Genomic DNA, 25,852 nt, shown 5'->3' on the forward strand with positions numbered 1-25,852 from the left:
GGCCTCCTCTAAAGACCAGGAGGGGCTGGAGCAGTTATTGAAGAAAGGGTGACCTACTGTGGGCGGATGTGTTCACGATGACCCAGCAAATCCACTGGAGGTGACAGTTGGTGGTGGGGGAGTGTGGTGCTTTCATCCTCCAGACCCCTCTTGCCTGAGCTTCAGTGGAAGGTGTTGATGGGTAGAAGGGATTGTGTTCAGAAGATTCAGATCTGCTGAATTAACTTAAGGAGGCTGCTTGGTAGTAACTTATTAGGAACAGAAATGGTTTATAGTAGACAGTGAGTATTTTAAACCATTTAAGCACAACAGACGTTTCAGGTATTGAAGCAACAGTGGTATGGGTTTTCTTTTCTGTTCCTTTATTTCCACGTATAATTGTTTACTGGCTAGGGCTTTCTGTGTTAAGAACAGGTACAGAAATGTTAACATTCAAGTGTAAAAAGGCTCCAAACGCGAAAGGAAAACGGGGAACAAGTAACAGCTTGTTCAGACATTGGAGTTGAGTTGGGCCTACTTAGTTCATTAATCAAATTCTTTTTCAAGTAACTTTTTCAAGTTACCACCATCTAGCTGTGTTCCTTGTCTGATCTTAAAAAATACCTCAAAAAAAAAAAAAAAGATCAAGGATGCTTTTGCGCTGTCTTAAAGTAACTAATGAGTACAGACCTTGTAAAAACTTGTTTAGTTGTAGATCTGTGAGTAGTAAAATGGTCATTAATTTAGACAGCTAAGCAAATGTGGTCAAATCCATCTTTACCCAAAATGTTAAGATTGATTTGCTTGAGTGATAACAGTTGCCTTCAAAAGTTTGTTGCAAAGCTAAACTGTATTGTTCTTCTTATGGTGTTTGTGTGTTCTCACTGCTTCTACCTCCTGATTCTTGAGGTGTGAAGTAGCAGTTCGTTAGGCTCGAGAGACGAGGGCTGTCTGATGTTTTCCCTGCACTTCTGTTGTAGAATAATATACAAGTGTTCCATGTGCGACACTGTATTTACCCTGCAAACCCTGCTGTATCGCCACTTTGACCAACACATCGAAAACCAAAAGGTGTCTGTTTTCAAGTGTCCAGACTGTTCTCTTTTATATGCACAGAAGCAACTCATGATGGACCATATCAAGGTATGTGCGCATCTCTTATGTCCTTTAAATGAACTGGTCATAAGTCAAGGCTGAGCTGCCGATTACGATGAAGCGTGTACACTGTTGAGGGCAGGGATGGATGCTGGTTGTTGGTAATGAGCAATTTACAACATGCTGTCACCATGTGTTCACTTGACTGGGAGATGCTTTTTCTTCCTGAGTCCTGATCTGCGTACCAGGAAAGATTAATCAATGCAAAGTAACAAATGCATGTCCTGATTTTAAAAGAATAATAAAGTATTAGGGTTTTTTTGTCCTACAGCGACAACTGTGAAGTTTATTTTTTTGAGAACTTGGTGTTGTATAGGATTTAGAAATAGACAGGGACTCTGATGAATTATATTAATTTGTATAAATATTGGTATATTTAGAAAAATGCAGGTTTTTCTTTGAAATTATTTAAGCAGTTAAGTTTGCATTATAATTGATGCCCCTGGATCTTTTAGTCTTTTTTTTCTGTCAAGTTGCCTGTAAACTGACAATGAAATGTCCAGGTTGCAGCACAGCATCTGGCACCTGGTGGGTGTTCAGTTAATGAAATGAATAAATGTCCAGTTTGGACGACCCGCTCTCCAACCCCCAGAAGGAGCACCTAAATCTCTTTATAGCCCTTTAAGCTCACTAAAGACAGAGCTAGTCCTGGCTTCTTAACTGTCCACTGTGATAGGTTAAGCAATTTTATTCCTATGTCATTAGGAGATAATATCCATCAGCTCTCAGAGATTAAAGTGACATTTTTTAAAAAGAGAAACAACAGTCCCAATATTATTATGAACTCGATCTTTCTCTTAGTTTTTCTCTTTTTAAATATATTTCACAGAACAGCTCAGTTTAAAGAGCAAATCAAGTCTCTAAATTCTTCTAGTCTCATGTGAGTTAAATGAATGGATTATTAATCCTTGAAATTTCCTGTGTTGAATGTACGTGAGCTCACATAGCATCACCACCTGTTGCAAAGGGCCTAACATCTGAGAGAGTCTGCTCGTTGGAGGCCAGATGCAGCTAGTGGCGGTGTGGCGTTACTAGGGTGAATAAAATGCATGGGAGGTCTGTTTCCTCATTCTCACTTTAAGTACAATAAAATCCTCTTAAGATATTTTAAGGTTTTCACTAAAATTACAAAGTTATCTTGACAATAAATATTTATTTAATGAATGATCAGGAGAAACAAAAAACTGCCAATAAAAACATAGGGACATTGGAATTAGACCCAAATATTTTAACATACTGTATATAGGGGGTGGGGGAGGGAAAGAAAAGTTGCTTCTTAAGAGGCTTTTAAGGTATTTGCTTTCTGGAACTCATCTTTACATCTGGAAGTGAGGTCATCGACTTTGTGGTTAGGGTCTTCCTTGTGTTAATAGTGAATTTGGAGGAATACAAGGTTCCAAGAAATAGAGACTGAAGAGGAGTGGTAAAATCCTGTGGCCACAAGGAGAAAGAATTGTTTTTATTCATCCGAACCCTTATAAGACTATAGGATACGAAAACAGTGGGGATACTCACCTATGTTTTCATTTCAAGTATGTTCTATACATTTTAGTATTATCCTGCCTTTATGTGTTGGGGATGGGTAAGAATAAAGATAAAGCTTTAGGGGTACCCTATTTTTGTTTTTATTTTTAAGATATCTAGCTCTTGTGAATTTATTTACATTGCCTAATACCTGTGCTGTTCAGGTTTTCATGAGGAAGGAATTAAGAGAGAGACCAGGAACGGTATTTTTCCACATACATATTCATCTAAAGGTAGATCTTTATTTGCCCAGTTTAATCCAGTCTGTATCATTTCTTTGTTCTGCCAAAATATAGATTTATTCCCTGTATAGGACGCCTGTACTCCTTGTTGGCATTTACATTTAAAGTAAACTTTCAAGTTATAGCCATTCAGGTTATTTATTGTTACAGGACCTAAGGAAAAATCACTTTTACAAGAAATAAGTTGTATTTCTTTTATTAAAACAGGCATTTGTTTTTAATAAATAATCCTACTTTTACTTACAATGTGAAAATAAAATGAGTAAATTAGAAATTCTCATTTTAGCACACATGCTGTTGCTCTCTGTCGTCATGGCAGAATTTTTTCCTGCTTTTCTGTAATTTCTATAGCACGATAAGGTAATCTTATAGAAGAATACTTTAATGCTTGATCCTCTCTTCAACTTTTTAGTTAGTAAAAACATATTTGCCTAAAAACTTAAAGTTTATTAGAAGATTTTGGATATTTTTTCTTTGGGTTTTAAATGGTTAGAAATGTAAAAACTTGGCTTCTCTTTTGAAAAAGGCCATTTAAACACAGAAGCCTATGTCCTGCATGGCAGAAAAGAAGCCAGTGCACAGTCTTTGGCTATCAGGAGATCACATCTCGCCCTAGATTTTCTCTTTGCAACAGAACATTAGACATTTCCACTCAGGCCCTTTTTACAGACCAGTTTAACGATCGATCGTCTGGGTAGACCTTGTAACCTCTGCTTATGAGAAGATTATGGACCCCTTTTTTCCATCTGGGGTACGACAGTATTGAAGAAGGTTGGCTAATTCTTGGTACTGTTCAGAGAAGACCTTTCCTTGACAAAGTGTGATGGAGAGTACGCCAAGGAACAGCTTCTTACTTGCACACTCCAGAGGGAATATGGAGCTGAGGTCTTGACAGTGTGAGTCTCTGTGACCCAGGAGACCTAGATGTGCCAGACCACGTTAGGAAACGTGTGTCGTGTTGTGTCTTTCTCTAGGTTTGAGAACTCAGAGGCTAGCTACAAACCTGAACATTGATAAAAAGAGAAGGCCCTATTCAAAGATAAATCATACATCAAGGCACAGACTTACTTGCTTCCTTTTTTTTTTTTTGGATTCCATGCTTCTAGAACACAAACAAAACAAAAACCAATGTAAGCTGGTCTTTAGAATCAAATTGCACTAATTTTACCCCAGTAGAATTTGAAATCCTGTGAGTTTAAGTTGAAGATAGCTTGGTAAAGCTATTATGTTAGTGATGATAAACAGCTAAGCAATTTAAAAAGGCTTTTTGAGTGCCAGTTCACAAATCTGGGTGCCAGTAGGAAGAGATGGATTGGGATGGGGTGTAGGGAGATTAAAATTACTGGAAACAAAAAAAAAAGCCCAGCAAAGACCCAAACTGTTAGAAGTATTCCAAGAATGTGAAAGGTGTGAAAGGGAGGGGGAAGGTTTGCTATTAACATGTTGGTCCCAGGTACTTGTTAAAGTTGGGTAGCTAAGGGTTGGGAACATCTACCGGTATATTAGCCTAGTGAAACGTTTCTAGGTAGATGTGAAAGTAAAACACTCTTCCCCAGAAATGGTCTCTTGTAGAGAGGACTCACTGTAGTACATTGGGGAGGACAGAGTGCCAGGAAGAATTTGGATTCAATACAGAAGTTTTTCTTTAAAGAATTTTAAAATGGCACAAGCAAGTAAGTTTTTAAAAATTATTTGGAACTAGAAACACATATCTAATAGCAACCATAAAAATTGATATTCCTTTATCTCTTTTTAAGTGTATATTTCACTCAGGTTTTCTTCTTAATATATTAAAAAATATTTCTGAATGATTATAAAATAGTATTGAAATGTCTATAATGTATGAAGATAGTCCACATGTGCTTTCTTTAGTGGTGTAACTTGTGATAGATATTTCATTTCTTTTTATAACATAGTCTATGCATGGAACATTGAAAAGTATTGAAGGGCCTCCAAACTTGGGTATAAACTTGCCTTTGAGCATTAAGCCCACAACTCAAAATTCAGCAAATCAAAACAAAGAGGACACCAGATCCATGAATGGGAAAGAGAAATTGGAAAAGAAATCTCCATCTCCTGTGAAAAAATCAATGGAACCCAAGAAAGTGGCCAGTCCTGGCTGGACATGTTGGGAGTGTGACCGCCTGTTCACTCAGAGAGATGTTTACATTTCCCACGTGAGGAAGGAGCACGGGAAGGTAAGAGTGGAAGCCACCCCCATAGTGTAAGGAAGAGCCCTGGACTGACGGATCACCAAGACTTGGGTTCTTGGCTTGGCTCTGTCAGTAATTAGTAGCATGACCTTGAAAATCACTCAGTGTCGCTGAGCCTCAGTTTCCTTATCTGTAAAATGGGCGTTTCCAGGTCCTTCCAATCTTGTTCTGTGATATTGCTAATAATTGCCTTCACTTGGCTAATAGTTGCCTTCACCCCAAGGCAGTGAGTCATCCACCACATTCATGTTTATAGCTGAGGAAACCAAGAACAACGGTAAACCAAAGTGAAAAACGTTTGAATTCACCTCTTAGTCCTGTGACAAATAAGGAAGAGCACAGGAGAGAAAGAAAGTGGATGTTTTGAAAACTGTGTAGCATTTATATGACTACTGATTCTTTCCTGAGTTTGGTAGTGGGAAGAGGGTCCACATCCTGAAAATACCTAGAAGAAGCTCTATAACTCAAAATCACTGAAAAATCTGAGTTGTAGTAATAAGCACACATCTCCAACTGATAGGGAATTTTAAAAAATGCTCATTAGACTTAATAGCAAGATTATTTTTTAATATTATTCTGATTTTCCCAAAGTTGCTTTGTTCCAGTCAGGATCCAGACAGAGTCTTCATCGAATTTGGTTGTTGTATAACTTAAATCTCTCTTATTCTTTACCAGCCTTCCCTTCATTTTATTTTGTTTTTTAATGTGGTATTGATTTGTTGGAAAAATTGGGTTATATGTCCTGTAGATTGTCCCGTGAATTTGTGTAATTACTTCCTTTTGACATTGTTTAACTTGTTTCTCTGTATCCCATAATTCCTAGAAATTTTATTAGATTCAGAGTGAATTTTTTTACATGAGACTACGTCATAGGTGCTATATTCTTTTTGTTTCACATCCTGAGGTGTACATAATACCAGCTTGTCGCACTTTTAGTGATAGTAAGATTGATTAGTGGCTTCAGAGACATACTTTAAGGAAACCATCTTATTGCTTTAACTTTCAAGCCAATAAAACCAAATAGTTATCCTTGGGGAACCTGTGTAAAGATTGCATAGAAATTGGTTTATAATTAGTATATACTAGATCCTTGGAAAGTTTGTTATATTAAGTGTATTAAGCATTACTTTGTAATCTCATTTATACTGTTTATTTGAGCTACTCATGAAGCTGACATGTTTTACCTTGCTACCATCCAAATAATATAAACTTGTCTTTGAGCATCAATCACAATGATCACAAATTGCAAAAAGATGTTTTTATTATATTTGGTCTAACTATACTTAATTCAGTGTCTCTTCATATAAAAATTAGTTATTTATAGAATATTTATATGGCTTTAGTAGCCCATTGCTTATTTAATCATCTCAACTTCAGGCTTCTCTAATAGGCCATAGCATCTTACAATATTCATGATAAATATTGGGTAGTTCTTAGGGGCAATCCTTGATAAACTTACTGTGTAAATACACTACAATAGTTCTTTCAGAGCCTGATATGATTCTAGGAAAAATCTTTTCTTGGCACCCAAACTGGATTTCACAAATGTTAAGATGGAACAGACCTTAATAATTATCTAGCATTCCAATCCTTTCATTTCTTGTACGTTTGAGATTTCTGTAATAGTCTTGGAACATTTTCCTTTTTTTTAAAAACTATTTTTATCTTGCATATCTGACAATGATTGGATCTAGAATATAAATGAGGAGACAGCTCCAAGAAAGAGTTGGTGGGATGAATTTAACACTTCCTTAAACTGTTGGCTTTGGAAATGTAGCGTGGAGCCCGCTCTGAGCTGGACGTGTGTGCCGGCGTGCTGTGCATTGTGTGTCCGTACATTAGTGCAGCCGTTCGTCACAGAGGAAATGTTTGGCTTAGTAGGATTTTAGGATTAGCTTTGAAGAAGCTGAGACTCTGCCTTTTGGAGTGAGGCACATCAGATGAGGTTACAGTTTCAATTCTGTTCACTCAGCCTCCTGAAAGAACTAAAGGGCGGTGGGGGGGGGGAGGGGAAGAAATGTCTTTATAAGCTGGTGAAATGAAAAGAATGTTGGCCTCGAGTCAGAAACTAGCGCGTGAGTTCTCCTGGCCGAAATCAGGCTGGAGCGCTGCATTTGCAGACATCCCACCTATAGATGTACGCGCATCTACTCCCATTCTTTTCTTCTCTTCTGTCAGAACACTCACGTCACCTCTCTTCCATTTAAACCCCACGCTTCAAATCTCCTGCCCTCTGTCTTGTCCGTTCAGACAGCCAGGCAAGCACCCTGCGCCTGCACTTTTGCACTCCCGTTTACTCCTCAGCTGACCGCCTTGGGATTCAGCCTCGCCTTGTCACCAGACCCACTTCACTTGTGACGTCGTCGTTGAGTCCATTTGACATTTTTCAGTCTTTATACCCTCATCGACCCCACTGCAGTATTTCACATGGTTGACAGTTCGTCCTAAAAGCATTTTCTACCGTTAAGTGTTGAACGCTACACCCTCTCCTGGGTTTTCTCCTGGTTGCCAGAACACCCATCAGGTTTCTGTCCTGGAAACATTTAACTCTCTGGGAATTTCAGTTACTCTCGTGGCTTCACTTCTCATGTATGTGTGTAGATTACTTTCAAATCTCTGTCTCCAGCTGTGGTTTCTTGCCTGCATTCCAGTCCCTGAAGTCCAGCCACCTATCAAGTGTTGCAGCTTCTTGGATAGTTCACAGAAGCTTTAAGCCTGTCCAACCAAGGAACCCCCGCCCCCCCCACCCCCGTCTGCAGTCGGAAGCTTCGTGTCCAGCTTGACTTGGTGATTCCTCCTCTACCCAACCCTCTTCTCCATCCATCCATTTAATACCCTTTAGTCCACCCATTTACCTTTGTTCAGGCAGCTATTAATTCTTGCCTGGAGTATTGTTCTCAGTGTAGCCAGATCGAGTTTCCTCAAGTGCAGCTCTGATTGTGTCTCTATTGCCCTCAAAGGAGTCCAGTGGCTTATGGGTCTCCTTTGATCTACCGCTTTCTCTGGCCATATCTCTCATGGTGCAGGCTAGACAAACTCAGCCACCTGAAGTGCTTTACACACTGTTTGCTCGTTCACCTCTGGGGCTTTTCAGGTGGTGTTCCATTGGTTCGAAAGACTGCACATTTTTGGTGACTAACTTCTTTTAGTCTTTTGAGTCTCAGCTTACATATCACCTCATCTGGAAAGCCTTTCTTGGTCCCCTCAGACGGAATCAGGAACTCTTCCTGCATGTTTCCATGGCAGCATGTACTTCCCTCACCCTAACCATTGACGCTGTACGAAGGGTGCCTCTAGTCTCTCTCCCTTTGGACAGTTGGTGCTTTCTTCCTCTCTTCAGTTCTCATCCTTAGAGTCTTTGGGGGCCTCTGTCCTTAGCTCATAGTATCCTGATGAATATTTCTGGAATTAATGAATCAAGAATGAGTGCTGATTTGGAAGGCATCTAACCCCTTGTAGACTTACCTTCCTCTTGAAAATGGGAGTGATACACGCTTTACTGACCACACAGTGTCTTGTGTTGTAGGTACCAACAGGGAACTATATGTGAGGTGACATGCAGCCTCCAATCCCTTTGGGTGTAAGATGAGATATAAATATGAAATTACAAGGGATTTGAAAATTGTATTTGGCTAAATGTCTCAGGAGAGCATAATTGTTTACTTCCACCAGGCTAGAAGTTATTGGAAAGATCTGATTTTACTGGATTACCCAATGAAATGTCATTATGCATTATGACAGTATGACAGTAAATGTTCTGAACCAGTGAACTGTGAAGGTATACTTGATTTCAATACCGTAATCATGCCTTAAAAAATAAATATGTGTATAGAATAATTTTGGGAATAATTTAAACACATTCTGCCAACCACAGTACCACAGTTACCTTAGTGTTACTTATAACTAGTACAATTATTATTTTGATAGAGTTTGAAGAAAAGATTTTAAGTCAGGAGTAAGACCAACTGGCATGAACTAAAATTTATATCAAGATAGTTCACTGCTACTCCTTTTAGATGGCCTTTTTTGGTTTCAGTAATTGTATTTGACCTTTCTTCCTCTTCTCAGTTCTCATCTAATAAAGCTTTACTAAAAGAAATATTTTGTATAGAGTTCCACGTTGAAGATATTCAGTAGCTTTGTCTTCAAGATTCAGAAACCTAGTGCCAGCTGTGCCAGTTAACTTAGTAGCCAGCTTCTTTCTCTCTCTAATGCGTATCTTTTTTTTTTTTTTTTTTTTTTTACTAATACTAATCCGGTATTCACTTTCAGTGGTTTTTAATTTTTTTTCAATAATTTGTTGTAATCTGATATTAAGTCAAATAATTAAAAAAAAATTTGGCAGATATTCAATAAAAATTGATGAAAGGTATAATTATTTAAAAACCTACCGTCTGCTGAATCATTACTTTAGCCATTTAAAAAAGAAAAATAGGGGCTGGCCTGGTGGCATAGTGGTTAAGTGGGTGCCTTCTGCCTCAGCTGCCCGGGGTTCACAGGTTCGGATCCCGGGCACGTACCAACGCACCACTTGTTAAACCATGCTGTGGCAGTGTCCCATATAAAGTAGAGGAAGATGGGCACGGATGTTAGCCCAGGGCCAATCTTGCTCAGCAAAATGAGGAGGATTGGCATTGGATGTTAGCTCAGGGCTAATCTTCCTCACACACAAAAAAAAGAAAAATAAAAGAAAAATAGTTAAAGCAGCTGTATTAAAAAAAATGATTGTTATAGAAATTCCATACAGAGAAACCAGTAAAAAATTGATCAGTTTCTAAAGTTGGTGTTATTGTTGTTATGAGCAGGTTTTGGCTATCCTTTTAAATCATAAACTCTTTGAGGACAGGTTCTGTATCTGTTTATTATTGTGTCTTCCATGGCTTGTAGCTGTGCCTTGCGTGGTCTCTTTGGAGTCGCTGATTGGAGCAGTTCTCCTCCGATCGTCACTTACACTCACGGAAAGGGACATTGTTAGTCATGAATACATATGAGTTGAGGTCTAGGTTTGGACATTAGTTTTCTGACCACAGGATTCCTTTCACCTTCCCAGTCTCTATATTCTCAACCGTAAAATCAGAAAGATGAGCTTGTCAGTATTGTTAACCTGATGTTCTCATTGCAAGCTATGAGTCCTTTCCTAGATAAATGGACAAATACGCAGAATTTTATATACGATTTTGAGGGTCATGTATCTCCTGACGTTCTTTCTTGGTTGCTCTGGGGGTCTTCTAGGAACCTCAAATTAGGATCTGCTCAACGAGATAGTACCTGAGGTCATGCTTACCGATCACATGTTCTGCAATTAGGTGATCTGATAGTAAGTAAAAAAATAAAAGTCTGTACCTCTTCAAAGCTTGAGAATTACGAGGTGATCTGTGATAATTGTTTGTAGTCGTTTTCTCATTTGCTGCTTGGTACCCTACACTTCAAGAAATCATTACTGAGCTTTTTAGATAGAAAGATTGTAAAACAGAGTAGAATTTACTTAATTATGGAACTCAAATGCCATCAAAATGAACCTTGCATGACCTTTTGAAATTCTTGATGGGTGTAGATGTGGTCCAGTTCTGTGTCTACAAGTTGGGAGGAACCTGACAGACTGGGGTTTGAATCTTGGCACTACCACCTACTAGCAGTGTGGTTTTATAAAAAGTAACCTTCCAGTTTCATTTTACTTATGTTTAGAATGGAAATAATAATATTCACCACATAAGGTTCTTTTGAAGATTAAATAAGAGGCTATGTATCTAGCGTAGTACATAGCAGACATTTGTCTCTATTTCCCCTCTATACACTAGAGTTTTAAAAATTAAATTTTGCTTGAAAAAAGCTCACCAAAGTGGAAAGTTCTTGTTATATAGACATTATAAGTAACAACATATGAATATATATATTTTAATTTTCATTTTGAAGTGATTTTAGTCTTACAGAAATAGCGTGGAGTTCTGGATACCCTTCACTCAGCTTCATAATGTGGACATCTTATGTAACCCTAGTACAATGGTCAAAACTGGGACATTAATATTGGTACAATACTATTAACAAATCTTCAGACTTTAGAATAATTTCACCAGTTGTCCCACTAATGTCCCTTTTCTAGTTGAACACTCAATCTAGGATCCCACTTCGCATTCAGTTGTCATGTCTCCTTTAGTTTCCTCCAATCTGTATGACAGTTCCCAGTCTTTGTCTTTCACGATGTTGATGTTGACACTTTTGAAGATTATTGGTTATTTGGTAGAATGTCCTGCAGTTTGGATTTGTCTGATGTGTCCTCATGATTAGATTCAGGTTATTCATTTTTGGAAGGGATATCACAGAAGTGATGTTGTGCCGTTCCCCCGCCGAGCATCATATCAGGAGGTACATGATGTCAACATGACTCATTCTTGGTGATGTTAACCTTGAACACTTGGTTAAAGTGGTGTCTGCCCGGTTTCTCCACTGTAAATTGCTCTTTTCCCTTTGTAATCAAGTGTCTTGTGGGGAGATGCTTTGAGACTGCAAGTACCCTGTTTCTTATCGTACTTTCACCCACCAATTTGAACATCCATTCTTTACTCTTGCCTGCAAAAATTATTACTGTAATGTTTGCTTAATGGTGACTTTCTACTTCCCTCACTTCTTCTACATTTATTAATTGGAACTCATTGTAAGGATGAGCTCAATTTTTTATTTAGAGTTATATGGACTTATGGATATTTATCTAGTGGGTTAGAACCCGTGACTATCATTAGTCATTTTTTTTGCTCAAGTTGTCCTAGATTTGGCCATTGGGAGCTCCTTTAAGTGGGTGCTTGCGTCTTATCAACATGCCCCATGTTTGAACACTTCCTTGCTTTCTGGTGTCACACTATGCTCCTGGTTCATCTTATATTTTCTCTGCCCCCAGCCCTGCAATCAGCCATTTCTCCAAGGAGTCTGGTTCCTTTCATTGAGAATGATAGAAATTGTGTATTTTTAAGAGACTCTGTATGTATGTATTTTGATTATCACTTACCATGGGAAACTATAATTGGGAAAATAGAGTGTGGGTGGAAAAAAGCAACAAGCCTCAAAATGGCTTCTCAGTTATTTAGTGTGAGGTAATGATGTATTTGGCAATTAATAAGTTTTTATTGCATGCTTTTGGAATTAGAATAAGCCAAAGCTTGTAAAATATATCCAATTGTTGGAGGGAATACTTGAGAGATGTTTTGTAAAATATGAAGGAAAAGGACAGGCACAGGCAGGTGTTTCCAGGAAAATGATGTGATGTTTACTCAGCTCCTGTTGTGCTTCTCCAAGGAAAGTGAAACCAGCGTCATTAAGGGAGAATGGATGCCCGAGAAAGAGAGCACGACCCTAAGAAAGGGTCTAGCTTCTGTAAATAAGTTCACTTTTCTGTCTCTACATGGTGCTAAGGAGCTTGCAGCATATTAATCATGGAAAATGGGGTATGACTAAATATTCTCCTTGTCTAAAAGGATAAAATTGGGTAGATTCTGAAAATTTCAGGCAGATAATGTCATTCTGACCTTATTGAGCCCAACCATTTCAGAGAACAGATTGTTGAGTAACTGGGTTCTGAGCGGCAGGAAAAAGAACTTAGTGAAGACTAAGAACAGGGGATTCCAGGTAAATCTTACTTTCTTTTGTTCATGGAGTACTTGGTGGTAGGTAGGGTAACACCACAGATAGAGAGTAACTGGGTTTCAGCACAACTTTTGGCAGACTCTCTCTTTTAATACTATTTTGTGTAGGATAGCACAAGAGGGCCTGGATGAGATGTTGAATTTATAGCTGACTCGTGGCTCACTGCTGTGTTGGAGAGAAAGCTTCCATTTTGGATCAGATTTTACCCAGCATTTCTATAATGACTTGATTATAGGGAAAGAAGCTGGGAGGGATTTTACAAGGTAAATCTTAACAAGTAAGTGCAGAGCTTTTTATTTAGGTTTTAAAAAATCAAGTACACAAATATTATGTGGGGCAGATAGGGTTTGGCTACCTTATGTGAAAAAACATGCCAGCTTTGTTTGACTATCTTAGTATGACCCATCTTTCTTTACGGCTGTCGAGATAGTATGCGTATCAAGGAAGCTAATACCCTTTGATTTGGCATCATATCTAGTTAGTGGTTCTCAAAACTTGAGTGTAGTGTGTGTTAGAATCTCCTGGGGGGCTTGTTAAAATACTAATGCTGGGCTCCGCCCCCACAGTTTCTGATTCAGTAGGTCTGGAATGCAACCCGATAATTTGCATTTCTTACATGTCTACACCTTGAGAACCACTGGTTTACCCTATGTGGCAGTAAAATCCCCTAAAGCCCATTGATTTATACAACAAAAGTTTATTCCTTGCACATGCAGAGTTTCTTATGGGTTTGAGCAGTTCTCTGGGGCAGCTGTTCTTCCTTGACTGTGTCATTGGCCAGAACAAGTCACGTGACCAGACCCAATTGCAGCATATTCTTCAATGTGCCCCGAAGGGGAAAGGATGACAAGTAGTGTTTACCACACCCAGGACAGTGGCTCCTGAATCTGAATTGATGTGCTCTTGTTCTCATTGCACTGATTAAAGATGGATGTTGACATACTAGCACTCAGAGGAGGGTAACCAGAGTGGTGAGAGTCTGGAAAGAAAAGTTGGAGTCCAAGGGAGCTTTGATGGCTGTCTTCAGATATCTGTCTCCTCCATGTAAGGACCAGTGCATGATGAATTACAGGGAACTGGAGCAGTGTGTGGGTAGAATACCTACCTACCTGTCACTGGAATTATTCAGGCCAAATGTTCCCCTGTAAAAGGATGGAATAGAAAGGAGGCCTTTCAGACTCACACTGGAATTAAATGAAAACACCTGTAGTAATACATGCAGTGTTGCCATAGCGACCAGGAGGTGGGCATTTACATCCAGTCACAGTCTAAATCATTCCTCAAACCAACCATCGCTCTAGAAAAAGCATCTCTTTTCACAGTTGATCTAATTTGTAGATTGAAGCAAAACTGCCAGAAAGAAGTCGTGTGGCTACCAGCCGAGCAGTGAATCCGACACAGTGACTGCACATTAGAACCACCTAGAGAGCTAAAATCCCAGCACACACGTGCTCCCTAGGTCAATTTCATTGGCATCCCTGGGGGATGGGAGCTGGCATCAGCATTTTTAAGCTCCAAGGTGGTTCTGGTGTGTAGCCAGGGTCAAGAACACTGGGCATCCCCGAGGATCTGCCGTGGACTTTCCCTTGTTTCCGTGGCCCTCGCTCACGTGAAGCACACACCCTTGCTGGTCTATGGTGTAGGGAAGACTGATCCCAAGTGCATTTGTTAAAGAGACTCCAGCTAATGATCGCTGTTGCGTTGAATATAGGTGACACAACTCATGGAAAGTTCAATGGTAGTGAGTAGAGGAGCAGCTGGGCCCAGAGTCTCTGATATAATTTAATGCCTAATTATAAATTATTGTAGGGTGTCCTAATGTTTGTTTTCAACGAGTTTGTAAACCTTTAAGATAAGTCCACAGGTCTTATCTCTTGCTTTTACCGTACTGGGTACAGGCGACTTGGAATACTTGCTATTATTTAGTCTTTTCTGTTCTGAAATACACTTTCAGCATATGTACTTAGAGATGTAGGTGAAAGAAAGGGCAGTGGCAGAAAAAGAAAATGGGAGAATGAAATGATGAGACAGTCTGGGAGATTAGCAGAACTTTTGGTGCGAGTGTGCTGTCATGCACCTTTTTAAATGATGGTGAGTCTCTTATGTTTATATGCATATTCTCTCTCTCTCTTTATATATATATATATATATATATATATATATATTTTTTTTTTTTTTTTTTTTTTTTTTTTTTTTGGTAAAAGCACCCACCCAACCTGGATCCTAGTCACGCTTATAAAATGTATGGTAGGGCGTAATTTTTCCCTTTAATCTGACACTTCTTTAGAGAAAGTTGTGAAATAAAATATTACATCTCCCTTTTGTTTCTGTCTTCCTACTTTACTGCAGTGATGATCATTAGTTAAGGGTGTGAAAATATTGTCCACTTTGCACAGTGAATTGCCATATGGTATCATTTTCATTCTTTTAGCATTAGTTAGAGCTCATTCTGTTGTCATTAGGCCTGCATTATTTGGGAATACAAAAAGATCTTTTTATTTAATTAATCTCAATGTAGGAAGAGAATAGATTTGTATCCTTCTAAAACTCATCTTTTAGCTATGGTGATATTAGCTCTCTGCCATAATCATATTACCCTAGCAACAGGTGAAAAAAAAATCAGTTTCTTATATCTTTTTTGGCTTAGAACTTATTTGTGATTGCTCAAGGTTTTAAGAGAAATGTATTTAAATTGGTTGCATATTCTGCTCTACTGCTGGTTAGTTGTTAGAAAAGGATGGTTTCTCACTTTGTTCTATGTTTGGCATCAAATGTGCATCCAAGAGTTAAAAGGCACATAAGTTAGAGTTTGTGTATTAATGCTGTGTGCCAGAAATGTACTTCATTGCTGGTTTTATGAGACTTATTTTTAATTTTGGCCACTGAGATTGATATTTCATTAGTATACTTTATTCTATTATTATAATTTATATTTATTATAATTTTATGTTTTAAATTTTATGTTTTAATATATTTATAATTAAAATTATAAATTTATTATAATACTTTAGTATTTTTATTTTTCTATTAGATATTTTCTTAGTATAGTTTACTATATACAGTTTTATAAAAGTTTTCTATGTGATTTAATGAAAAACTTTTTATGTAAAAATGACATTGAAAACTTAGTTCAAAGCATATTAAAATACATATCTATTCATGATTTTAGTAACGTGCTAAATTGGAAGGTGGAATGGCAGTGAGGACAGGGTTTGAGGGCTTGCCGCATGGCGTGCACTATTCATTATCTCATTTATCCTTGAAACAGGCTCATGAGGTAGACGCTGTTACTAATCCCATTGTACAGATGGGAAAGGAAGCTTAGGAAAGGTTAAGTAATTTATTACCGCAGGTTCTAAGCTTGTAGGTGGCAGAAGGAGGGTTCCCATTATGACTCCCCAGGTGCTATGCTGAACGGCTGCTCTTTGCAGAATAGGAAAGCTTGGTATTTCAAAAATTGCTTAATTTTACTCTCACTGAATCTTTCAATGTAGATATGGAAGAGTTCACAAATATATGACTTTGCATCCTGTCATCCCTTTCATTTAGGCGTTCAGTCTTGGTTAAAGTTGGTGCCATCATTACATGAACATGTGTTTGTAGTTTTGGAAGAATGTTGAGTGTAATAGTCTTTCTCCTCAGCTGGGACCTAATGTTTTACTGGAGCGAGTTAGTTGTGGTTAATAGCACTGCGGGGTAGTTAATCACGCAGATCTTCCTGTGGAGTCATGGAATGCTTTGAGGGGCCTGTATTTCTTAGAGACTGCCTGGGATGTGTTTGGGGGCTGAATGGATTGTAGCCAAGAGTGGGCTTCCTGGGAGACAGAGGATCTTCCTGTGGAAAGACAGTTTCAGAAATCTGGAGAAATGCACGCAAGAGAGGCCTCTGCCTGACTCCAGGAGTTATCTGAAATCAGAGGTTTTCAAGGGAGAGAGAATAATCAGAATCAGAGTTTTGTCTGATGGTCTGGTTGTGGGGGGTAGGGGTGTGGAGAAGTGGGTAGGAGCTGGGTGGGGATCAAGGATATTTTGAAATTCCTTAGGTAATTGTGATACCTTCCCACTCACACTCCTCCTACTCTCCTCCCCTCTCTTGGCCCCTTGAAGTTCTGCTCTAAAGGAATTAAGTTAGTTGACAGCTGAGGGATAAGCTATTTAGGGTATTCAACTCTTTTAATGCTGAGAGTTTGTAAAAGCTGCCTAACAGAATGATGAGACTGGAGAATAACTTCAATTTAGGAGTTAATATATTTTTTTTAAATAGGTAGAAAATAGCAAGTTTTTTATCTTGGGCATTTCCATTTAAAAAATTTACTTTAAAAATGATTTCTTTGATCTTAGTTTATAATTTATTTCAGTTAAACTATTTTAGCAGGCCTAATTTATTTTTGAATCCTGAGCAAGAACTTGGAAAGCCCCAGGCTTCCCAGTTCTACCTGAACCGAAATAAAGTTAGAGATGTAGAGAAGGAGCTGTGAGATTTGGCACTCTAGATTCAAAGACGCGAGTGACCAATTTCCACTTCCGAAATTTACTGACTGATCCATGAGGGACAGAAAACGAAGAAAAATAAAACCTTTCAAGAAAGATTAATAAGTTATTTTAAAAATGTGACTCAAATAAGACTATAAAATATTCAAAATTTTGGTTATAGCCAAAGAGATTTTTTTTTCAGATTCTTAGGAAGATTTGCTCCTAGGTGTGAAATGTATGTATCTGGTCAGATATCTGTTGCAGCCATTTTAGGAGACATTTTTCTGAAAACTCACCAGAGGTCTTCACAAACAAGGTCAAAGGGCTTTAAATGTATATTTATATATGTCCAGTTATATAGTCTAAAGAAGACCTGGCTTTCTCTATTAACTCCGTTTATTGTCATGGTGTGCATGTTTTCTGATTACGCTGTATGATAGGGCATGTTATTGCACATTCCATAACCCAAAATCGAAGGATGTGCAATAAAATTAATAACACGAAGCAGTAGGCGAATGTGTTAAGTCCAAGTAATCAGGTCAGTAGGCCGGTCTCCGGAAGTCTGTTGGGATTTAGGGGCTGGTGGGGCTAGAGCTGGGCTGCTAGTGGTCCCAGTGGAGGGTCCCCGACAGAACCAGTCGCCCGGTGATGAGAACCCGGGAGATTAGACCAAACAGCAGACCACAGAGCTTTGTGGTAGATCCCCGCACAGCTGCCAGGGCATCTCTTGGGGATGCAAGTCTGTTTGTGATGGCTGGACCCTCCCTGCGTATGTAAGGTGGAGTCTGCAAGCCCTCGGCCTGCTCACCTGGGCTTTCTCCACACCCGCCTCACCATGCCTTTTCCTATGGCTCCAGCAATATGGAGCTGCGTATAGTCCCTTCACACACCCCATATTCCTCCTTGTCTTTGCCACTTCAGTTCTCTTTGCCTGGACATCCCTTTCCTTGCCTCCTTGCCTGGTTAACTCCCGTTTGGATGGAGCTAGTTGTGGCCAGCAGAAGTGCCCCTGCCGCCGCCGCGCCCCCTCTGTATTCTTCGTGCGCCTCTGACCACCACCGTCATAACGCCCATCATGCGGGCATCCTCTCTTTATTTTTTCTGCCTTCTTCGACAGAGTGTAATCTCCTCGAGGGCAGGGAGATCCTGGGGAGTAAACGCAGGGGCTCAGTCAGTACTGTGGAAAGAGTTAGTCAGTGTGCTGCGGCCTCCCGTGGTGTGCGGTCAGTTAGGCGTTGGCACCTTCAGTGTGGCTCGTTACTCGCACTCCTTTTTGTAACCATAGAGCGCACCTTTAGTTTTCCCCGGCCTCCTGGCAGATGCAAGCCTTGGGCCAGAATTACCGGCCAAAAGGGAATGGATAAGTGTGGGCTTATTAACCAGGTGTTAGAAAATCACGGCCTGCCGATACCAGCTTGTACTCTTGTGCTTGAAGTACAGCTCCTGTGCTTCTCTTTTCTGAGCAGTCAGTCCCCTGCAAGGCGTGCTAGCAATAACTGGTTAGAGCTGGGTGCTCACCGCCACCAGTGACTAAGATGTTTACAGACGATCAGGCATCTGCAGTAAGTTGCCCACCAGGGCTGCTCTTATTTTGGAGTCACTTCCTCCCTGGTCGTTTCCTGTTTATCTCTGGAGGCAGGAGGTAGAGGCTCCCTTGACGCTGGACTGGCGCTGTTGCCAGACAGGAGAAATATGAGACTTAGGCCTGTCTCCGTCTGCTTTGGGTGACTGTACCGGGACTTGCTGGCTTAAGAACATTTCTTATTAAAAACATCGCCAGCAGCCAAGAACTTAACTTCCCTCACTGTCGCAGACAAGCAGTTTTCCTTCTCTCTGCTTCCACTGCCCCAGCCCATTGTCCCTGACATCAGGATTACAGGACATTTTTCAGAATTTAACCCTTGTGCCAAAGGCTGCCTTAGAACCGGGGAATCCTTCCCTCCGCCTCAAGGTCGGGGTGTGGGTTTTTAAGCTGTCACCCAAGTTCTGAGTGTGAACAGACTCTTGTTTGGCAGGAGAAGAGCCAGAGCCTAGGGAGAGACTGGAGCAGGGAGGAAGATTCTGTCTCATTCATTAATTCAGCAAGTCCACATTAATGCCCGTGTGTGCTGAACACGGATCTGCAAATAAGAGTTGGAAGGATTGTTCAGGGAGAAAGAGGGGTTCCATGAGTCGTATCTTTTCTTCATGTTCACTCAGAGCCAAGTAATTGCAAAACTGGAACCAACACCAAGAAGACAAACACAGAAGAGCCTTTCAGTAGCTGCCCGTCGGTTTGTTCTCACACCGTGGTGCAGACGGCTTCCTGGGACCTCTCCCCGCTGTCCCATGAACTCTCCCACCTCAGATCTGATAGTCGATTATACCCAGGAGCAGTACCTCGTTAATAGAGTTTACTGAGACAGCTGGGAAAGTCAATATGTGATGTAGGACGAAGGAGAAAATAACCTGTCATCAGTCAGTTTTCATGTTAGCTTTTTTGATGTTTGTGCTTGCTTGTTACTTTTTAAAGTGATCTACAGATTTCCTACAGATCACCTGATAAAAACGGTGATTATCTTTAAAAGGAGTGACTAGTTCCTCTTTTCTTTTGATTTGTGGAAATTAATCTTAGAAAGATTCTACTTAGGTCTTCAGGCAGTATATTTTAATTTTTTGTTCTGTAGTAATATTTGTCCTTTTGTTTTATAAAGTAATGATTGTAGGGGAGAAATCTTTCACAACCTCTATTTAGACTGCTTTTTAATTAAAAAAGGCAAAAAGATTGTATTAAAAATCACATTAGAAGGAAAACATGCTATATATTACTTCTAGTGGTCCCTCGTTAAGGACTGGATTCTCTGAGAACAGAAATAATAGAGAAATAGTGTGTCACTCATCTGTAGGCATACGTTTTAGGAACCAAGGGGGTTTAGAACATAGGACAGACCCTTATAAGTAGAAGAAAGGGAACAAAACTGAGCCAGACCCAGAAGAATTTGGCAGCAATTTTTTTCATCCTCATGTGGTCGTTGATTCCTGAATGTCTAAGAGTCAGCGAAATACGGCGGCGCATGGTCCACAGCACCTGTCAGGTCTGTTTTTCATGTTGTGAATTGTGAAGGAGAGAGAATGATGATTAATCAGGATTTACTGTGTGAGGGCCTGTAATGGAGTGGACGGCAGGAGGGAAGAGGCCTGAGGTCTGCTTAGGGTCTGTAGCAAGACCCCCAAAGTTCTGCTGCACATCACCACTGGTCCTCGGGGGTTAGACGCGGAGGTCCCAGGCTGGCATGTGCCCGTGATAACCCCACGGCGCTCTGGTAGGCATCTGTGAGTTTCATTGCCGTGGTTCTGGCAGCTTCGTTAGAAAGGTGGCCTTTCCTTCAGCACTTGGAATGCTTTTCCGATTGCCAGAATGTCTGACATGGCTCTGAGTACAGAGACTGGGGGGAACGCGTTTCTTTCCCGTCTGCTCTGCGTTTGGCATTTTGTTATTCTACATTTATCTCAGTTCAGTGTCTTATTTTTTGAATTGTACAATGTCGTTGGCAAACCAGATGGTCTCATAACCAGAGAGTTCGGAGACTGGTTTTACATTGTTGTTTGTAAACAAGCGTAGCAACAAGCACGTACTCATCCTTACGAACACTGTTCATTTCAGAGTTGTCACCCCAGTAATCTAGACGCGGTACAGCGGTATTGCTGGTACTCAAGACATACTGAGCATGTCATAGGAAAAAGAAACCATTCTCCTTACTTTATAGTTGTGACTTGTTTTCACCTAGATTAATGACCTACTTTGTTAAGTAGATTTGGTTCTGAATGATCGAGACTTGGCTCTGTTTTCTATAGAATGCGAGACAGTGGTCTAAATCAGGGTTAGCAAACTATGGTTCACAGGCCGGCCACGTGTTTTCGTAAATAATTTATTGAAACACAGCCACGCCCATTTGTTTACATATCGTTGTCCCTGGCGGCACTTGAGCTACAAAGGTGGAGTTGAGTATTTGCAGCAGACTTTATGGCCTGCAAAGCCTGAAATATTTACAATTTGGCCCTTTACAGAAAAAGTCTGCCAACCTCTGGTCTAAATTTATTCTGTGTTTAAATATTTCCTCCAAACCACTCAGTTCCAATTTGTAGAAACCTGGATGGTTTAGTACTCAAAAATTATTTTTCTTGGTGCTTTCACACGTGTGTAGATTGAGTTTCCTGTACTATGCTCTCTGAATACCCATTTATTTGTATATTCTTAGGTATAGTGAGACTGGAACTGGAAAATCTCACTAGTGTCCTGGACACTAAATTCTCTCAGTAAGGACTTTAGAATTTATGACCCACAGTATTCCAGACTTCAGGCATAAGGCTTCTTAAATGTGTAAAAGACCAGTTTCTAAGAGAGCATGGGTGGTTTGGGTGAGCAGGTTTATTTCTTACGACTTACCTTCTATAACTGTGGGTGATATTTATATAAAAGGAGTGAAAGCTTTCCAGTTTTGTGGGCACACACTGACTATATTCAGATCTAACGTGAATAGGTGAAGAAACTTAAATACCTATGATGCGTTAGTTTTATTTATCCTGGTGAAAAGTTTCAAGAATTCTCAGAGGGAAAATTATACCTTTTATTATTTATAGGTATGCTAATGGTGTTACATATTTCTTTACTTAATTTCTTTTTTTTTAAGTCAACTTTATTGAGTAATAATTTATGGATAATCTTAGTACCTTTGTGTAGAAAAGCTAATTTGTTTTCTAGGAGACATTTTAGACTACAGATTTTTAAACCTGTTCAGATTATCAGTCTGTGCTATTTCTTTACTTTTTTTAAGTCTTTAGTTTGTCTGAGTACTTGCGTGTTATAGGAATAACGTGCAATTCTGAAACCATTCAGAACAGGTCATTCATTCATACTTCAGGGATGTTTAACTTTTAACCCTGTTTGTTCTTCTGTATGTACCTTTCTTTTATTCTATAAATATTTATCAAATTGCATAGCATTTGCTATGGGGGAGTGCAAATAAAGTGTAAAATATAATTCTTGCCATGCACATGCTTACCAAGTTGGGTAGAAAAAGAAAGCATAAATATTTTAAAAGCTAAAACTAGTATGAGTTGGGTATAAAACAAGAGTCTTAGAGGAATCTCAAGTTGGTATATAATTAAATACTGAATGAAAGGTGCTTTCAGTTCAGATTTCAGCTCAGTACTTGTTGAGGCCCTGTGAATGGAGTGAGCAATAAAATATAGTTGAGCCTTTAAAGAGATCACAGGAGGATATAATGAAATTAAAAATTAAAATTGCGTGTGATGCGTGGAAGAGAAGGATCGGACTTACATCTAAGGGACAAGGAAGCAGAGATTTGAACATCACAGTTTCGTGGGGATCAGCAGGGTTTGGGAGGTACCAGGAAAGGACAAAGGTATTTGGAGGCTGTACAAGAGGAATTCGCAGTGTGTACAGAGCAGAAAGAAGGGTATGGATGTGGTACAAACCAGCATGACAAGCTAAGTGACTATCAACAACTAGTTGTGGAGCATGATGTGCTGGAAAGGGTATGAAAGGAGGTTAGCACTGGTGAGGTAGGCAAGACCAAAGGCCTTACTCTCTGAAGCTACTGAGAGCACCAGATGGGTATTAGGCAGAGAAGTGACACTGAGATGTGCATTTCCAATGGTTTGCTCTGGTAGCTGTGGGATGTGGGTGAAAAAGGAGAGGCTGGTGGCTGGAGAGGTCAGGAAGGCCCACCAAGGAGCTGAGGGGTCAGCAGGCTGGAGGGGTGGAATGGGCTTCAAGGAGAGGGAAGGCTGTCTCAGAACAAAGGTGGAAGGTATCATTGTCTTCAGAAGATGTGATATGTTGCTTTGAATGGAAAGTTTTTAAAGTCCTGGGAAATATAGTCAAAATGATGGGTTGAGGATTAGATTGTGGACAGTCTCAAAAGCCAAGAAGTTTGAACTTTGCCTTACACATAAGGAGAGACGGCGCAGCGAAAACCCCACTGCTTCTGAACACACATACGCTGTCCTCTCCCTTTATAAGGGGTGACTCTGTGTCCCTCCATCTGTAGCTCCATCCAGTCCCTTCTTGACTACTCAAGGACATCACAACCATATTTGTCCCCTCTCTCCTGCATCTTCAGCTTTTCCCGGATCATTCTCAAAATCACAGAGCTTGCCATGGTACCTCTTATGGTAATAAAACAACCTTCCTAACTCCACTTCCTCTACTGCCTTTTTTCTCTGCCTCTCTTTGTGACAGATCTCCTTGAAATCGTTTTCTATGCTTGTACCCCCCACTTCTCTCCTCCCATTTAGGTTTTTATCTTGCCACTCCACCAAAACCACTCTTGTCGAGCTCCCCAGTGACTTCCATGTCACCAAGTCCAGGGGTCTTGGCTTTCTCAATTGTCGTCTTACTTGGCCTGTCTGAAGCACTTGTCTGCAAGGTCCTTCTTAATGCTTTCTTTGCTATGCCTCCAGAACACTATTTTCTCTTGGTTCTCATCCTGCCTCACTGATAGCTCTTCTCAGTCTTTCTCATCTTTAGCCTGTAAATGTTGTCGTTTATTCTCAGAAAGTTCTCATCCAGGCCAATGACTTTAAAAGCCATCTATATCCTAATGACTTGCAGGTTTATATATCTGGCCTGGACCTCTCCCCTGAGTTCCAGACTTGAATCTAACTACCTATTTAGCATCTCTACTTAGATCTCCAGTGAGCTTGTCAAACTTAATATATCCAAGACGTAACTCTTCATTCCTCTCTTTCCCTAACCCTACTTCTCCCCTACTTGCCCGGTTAGTAACTGGGAACTGTTCTACAGGTGCCCAGTCCAAAGAATTGGGAGTGATACTTGACTCCTCTTTTTCTCTCCTTGGTCACCCACATTCAGCCCATACACAGATCCTACTGGCTCTCTACCTTTGAGATGTATACCAAATCCAGGCATTTATCATCACCTTTACTTTCCAACTCCGGGGCATGTAATCTCTCCCCCGAATCATTACAGACAGCCTTTGCATTGGTTCCCTGCTTCCACACTTGGCAGCCAGAGTGAACCATCTAAAATATGTTGGCATATTACTTCTCTGCTCAACCCTTGAGTGTCCTCCCATCACGCTAATGGACGATCCAGAGCCCTTACCACAAGGCCCTATAGTCTGCTGTCTGATGTCACTTGCCTTTCTTGCCTGCCATCATCCACAGAAAACTGCAGAAAGGATATGATTGGGCAGTTCCCTAGGGAAATACAAATGGCTTGGGAATCGATGGATAGATGTCCAACATCACTAAGCATTGAGGAGAAACAAAATGAAGTGCAGTAGAGTATTTTATTTTACCTATTATGTTGGCCGAGTTGAAGAGTGATGATCTGGTGTTGAAGACTCTTGATGAATGAGCCCCGACTTACATCTGTGGTGTCCTTTTTGAGGACAGTTTTGCAGAAGTGTCAAAGAGCCTTAACATTTTTTACAACTTCTAAACTACAAAGACTACTTTCAGAAATTTATACAAAGGAGATAGTTGGTTGACTACAGAAATTTTTATCTATAATTACTGAAAAGTTGAAACAATCTAAATCATTAATAGAAGATCGTTAAATTATGGTCCATTTAGACAATAGAATAGTACGATGTATTAAGAAGAATGTAGAACCATCAAAATATGTGTAGCTGTGTGTGTTTTACAGTGAAAAAAATCAGGTTCCAAATCAATATGTATAATATAAACTCATTCTTATAAATACACATGAATATGTATATTCAGAAAAGAAATGGGAAGGCTGTATAGCTGGAAATTGGCAGTGGTTACTTCGGTTGGTGAGATTAGAAGCAATCTTTAATTTCTCTTTGATTTTGTAGTAAGCATTTGTTATTTTTATAATCGGAAACAATTAGAGAAAGAAAATGAAGCCTGCAGTATTGAGATGCACCATATATATTTCACTTTGAAATGGAAGCTGCCCGGCAGGAATTCCTTCAACCTGGTCCCTTCCTCACCCGCCCACTGCTCACCGTAATAAGCATTGCACCTGTCTGGATGGCGCCTTATCTCCCACCACACAGGAAGACTTCTTCCTTCTGTCTGAATGCCTCCCTGCTCACTGATTCATCTCTGGCCTCCGTCCTCAGTATCTTCGTTTCTTACAGGCTCTTATCACTATTTAAACATGCCCATGTCTCACCCTTCCTCCAAAAACAAGCAGTGCTTGCTCTGTGGCCAGCACTTTATTCTAAATTTGTTACTTTATGATTACTTTGTAGATCTTGCTCATATTTTTCCAGTAGATAATTGTGTATTCCGTTATTCTTTCCTTTATTCATTTGTACAATAAATATTTACTCAGTATTTTCTGTATGCTGAATGCCAGGATATAGAGATGAAAGATTCACAGCTTCTATTTTCAGGGAGTTTACAAGGGAGTGAGATGTGTCCTGAAATAAAAATAAAAAAACCAAAAACTTGTAGAGGCCAGAGTTTTTCTTTGGAGGAAGAGGTACACGGTATGAGTAGGTGTTTTATCTGTTAATTGAAAATTTTTTACCTTGATACCATTAGTCATTAGAGAAATGCAAATTAAAACCACAGTGAAATGCCACTAGCCACTTTTTAGAATGGCTACAATAAAATAAAATGGCAATACCA

The 25,852-nt window shown here is 39.8% G+C and overlaps 1 protein-coding gene across 18 annotated transcripts in view; it reads left to right on the plus strand.

The window, feature by feature from the left end:
* Positions 1-25,852, plus strand: part of ZNF532 (zinc finger protein 532) — a 109,182-nt gene that overhangs the window by 72,245 nt on the left and 11,085 nt on the right. For all 18 annotated transcript variants that reach the window (XM_058557216.1, XM_058557227.1, XM_058557228.1 and 15 more), the window contains 2 exons: positions 960-1,122; positions 4,817-5,098. In XM_058557216.1, the coding sequence (XP_058413199.1) occupies positions 960-1,122; positions 4,817-5,098 (445 nt within the window). The remainder of the gene's footprint in view (positions 1-959; positions 1,123-4,816; positions 5,099-25,852) is intronic.

This window comes from Diceros bicornis, chromosome 16 (genome assembly GCF_020826845.1).
Source record: "Diceros bicornis minor isolate mBicDic1 chromosome 16, mDicBic1.mat.cur, whole genome shotgun sequence".
NCBI classification, from domain to species: Eukaryota; Metazoa; Chordata; class Mammalia; order Perissodactyla; family Rhinocerotidae; genus Diceros; species Diceros bicornis.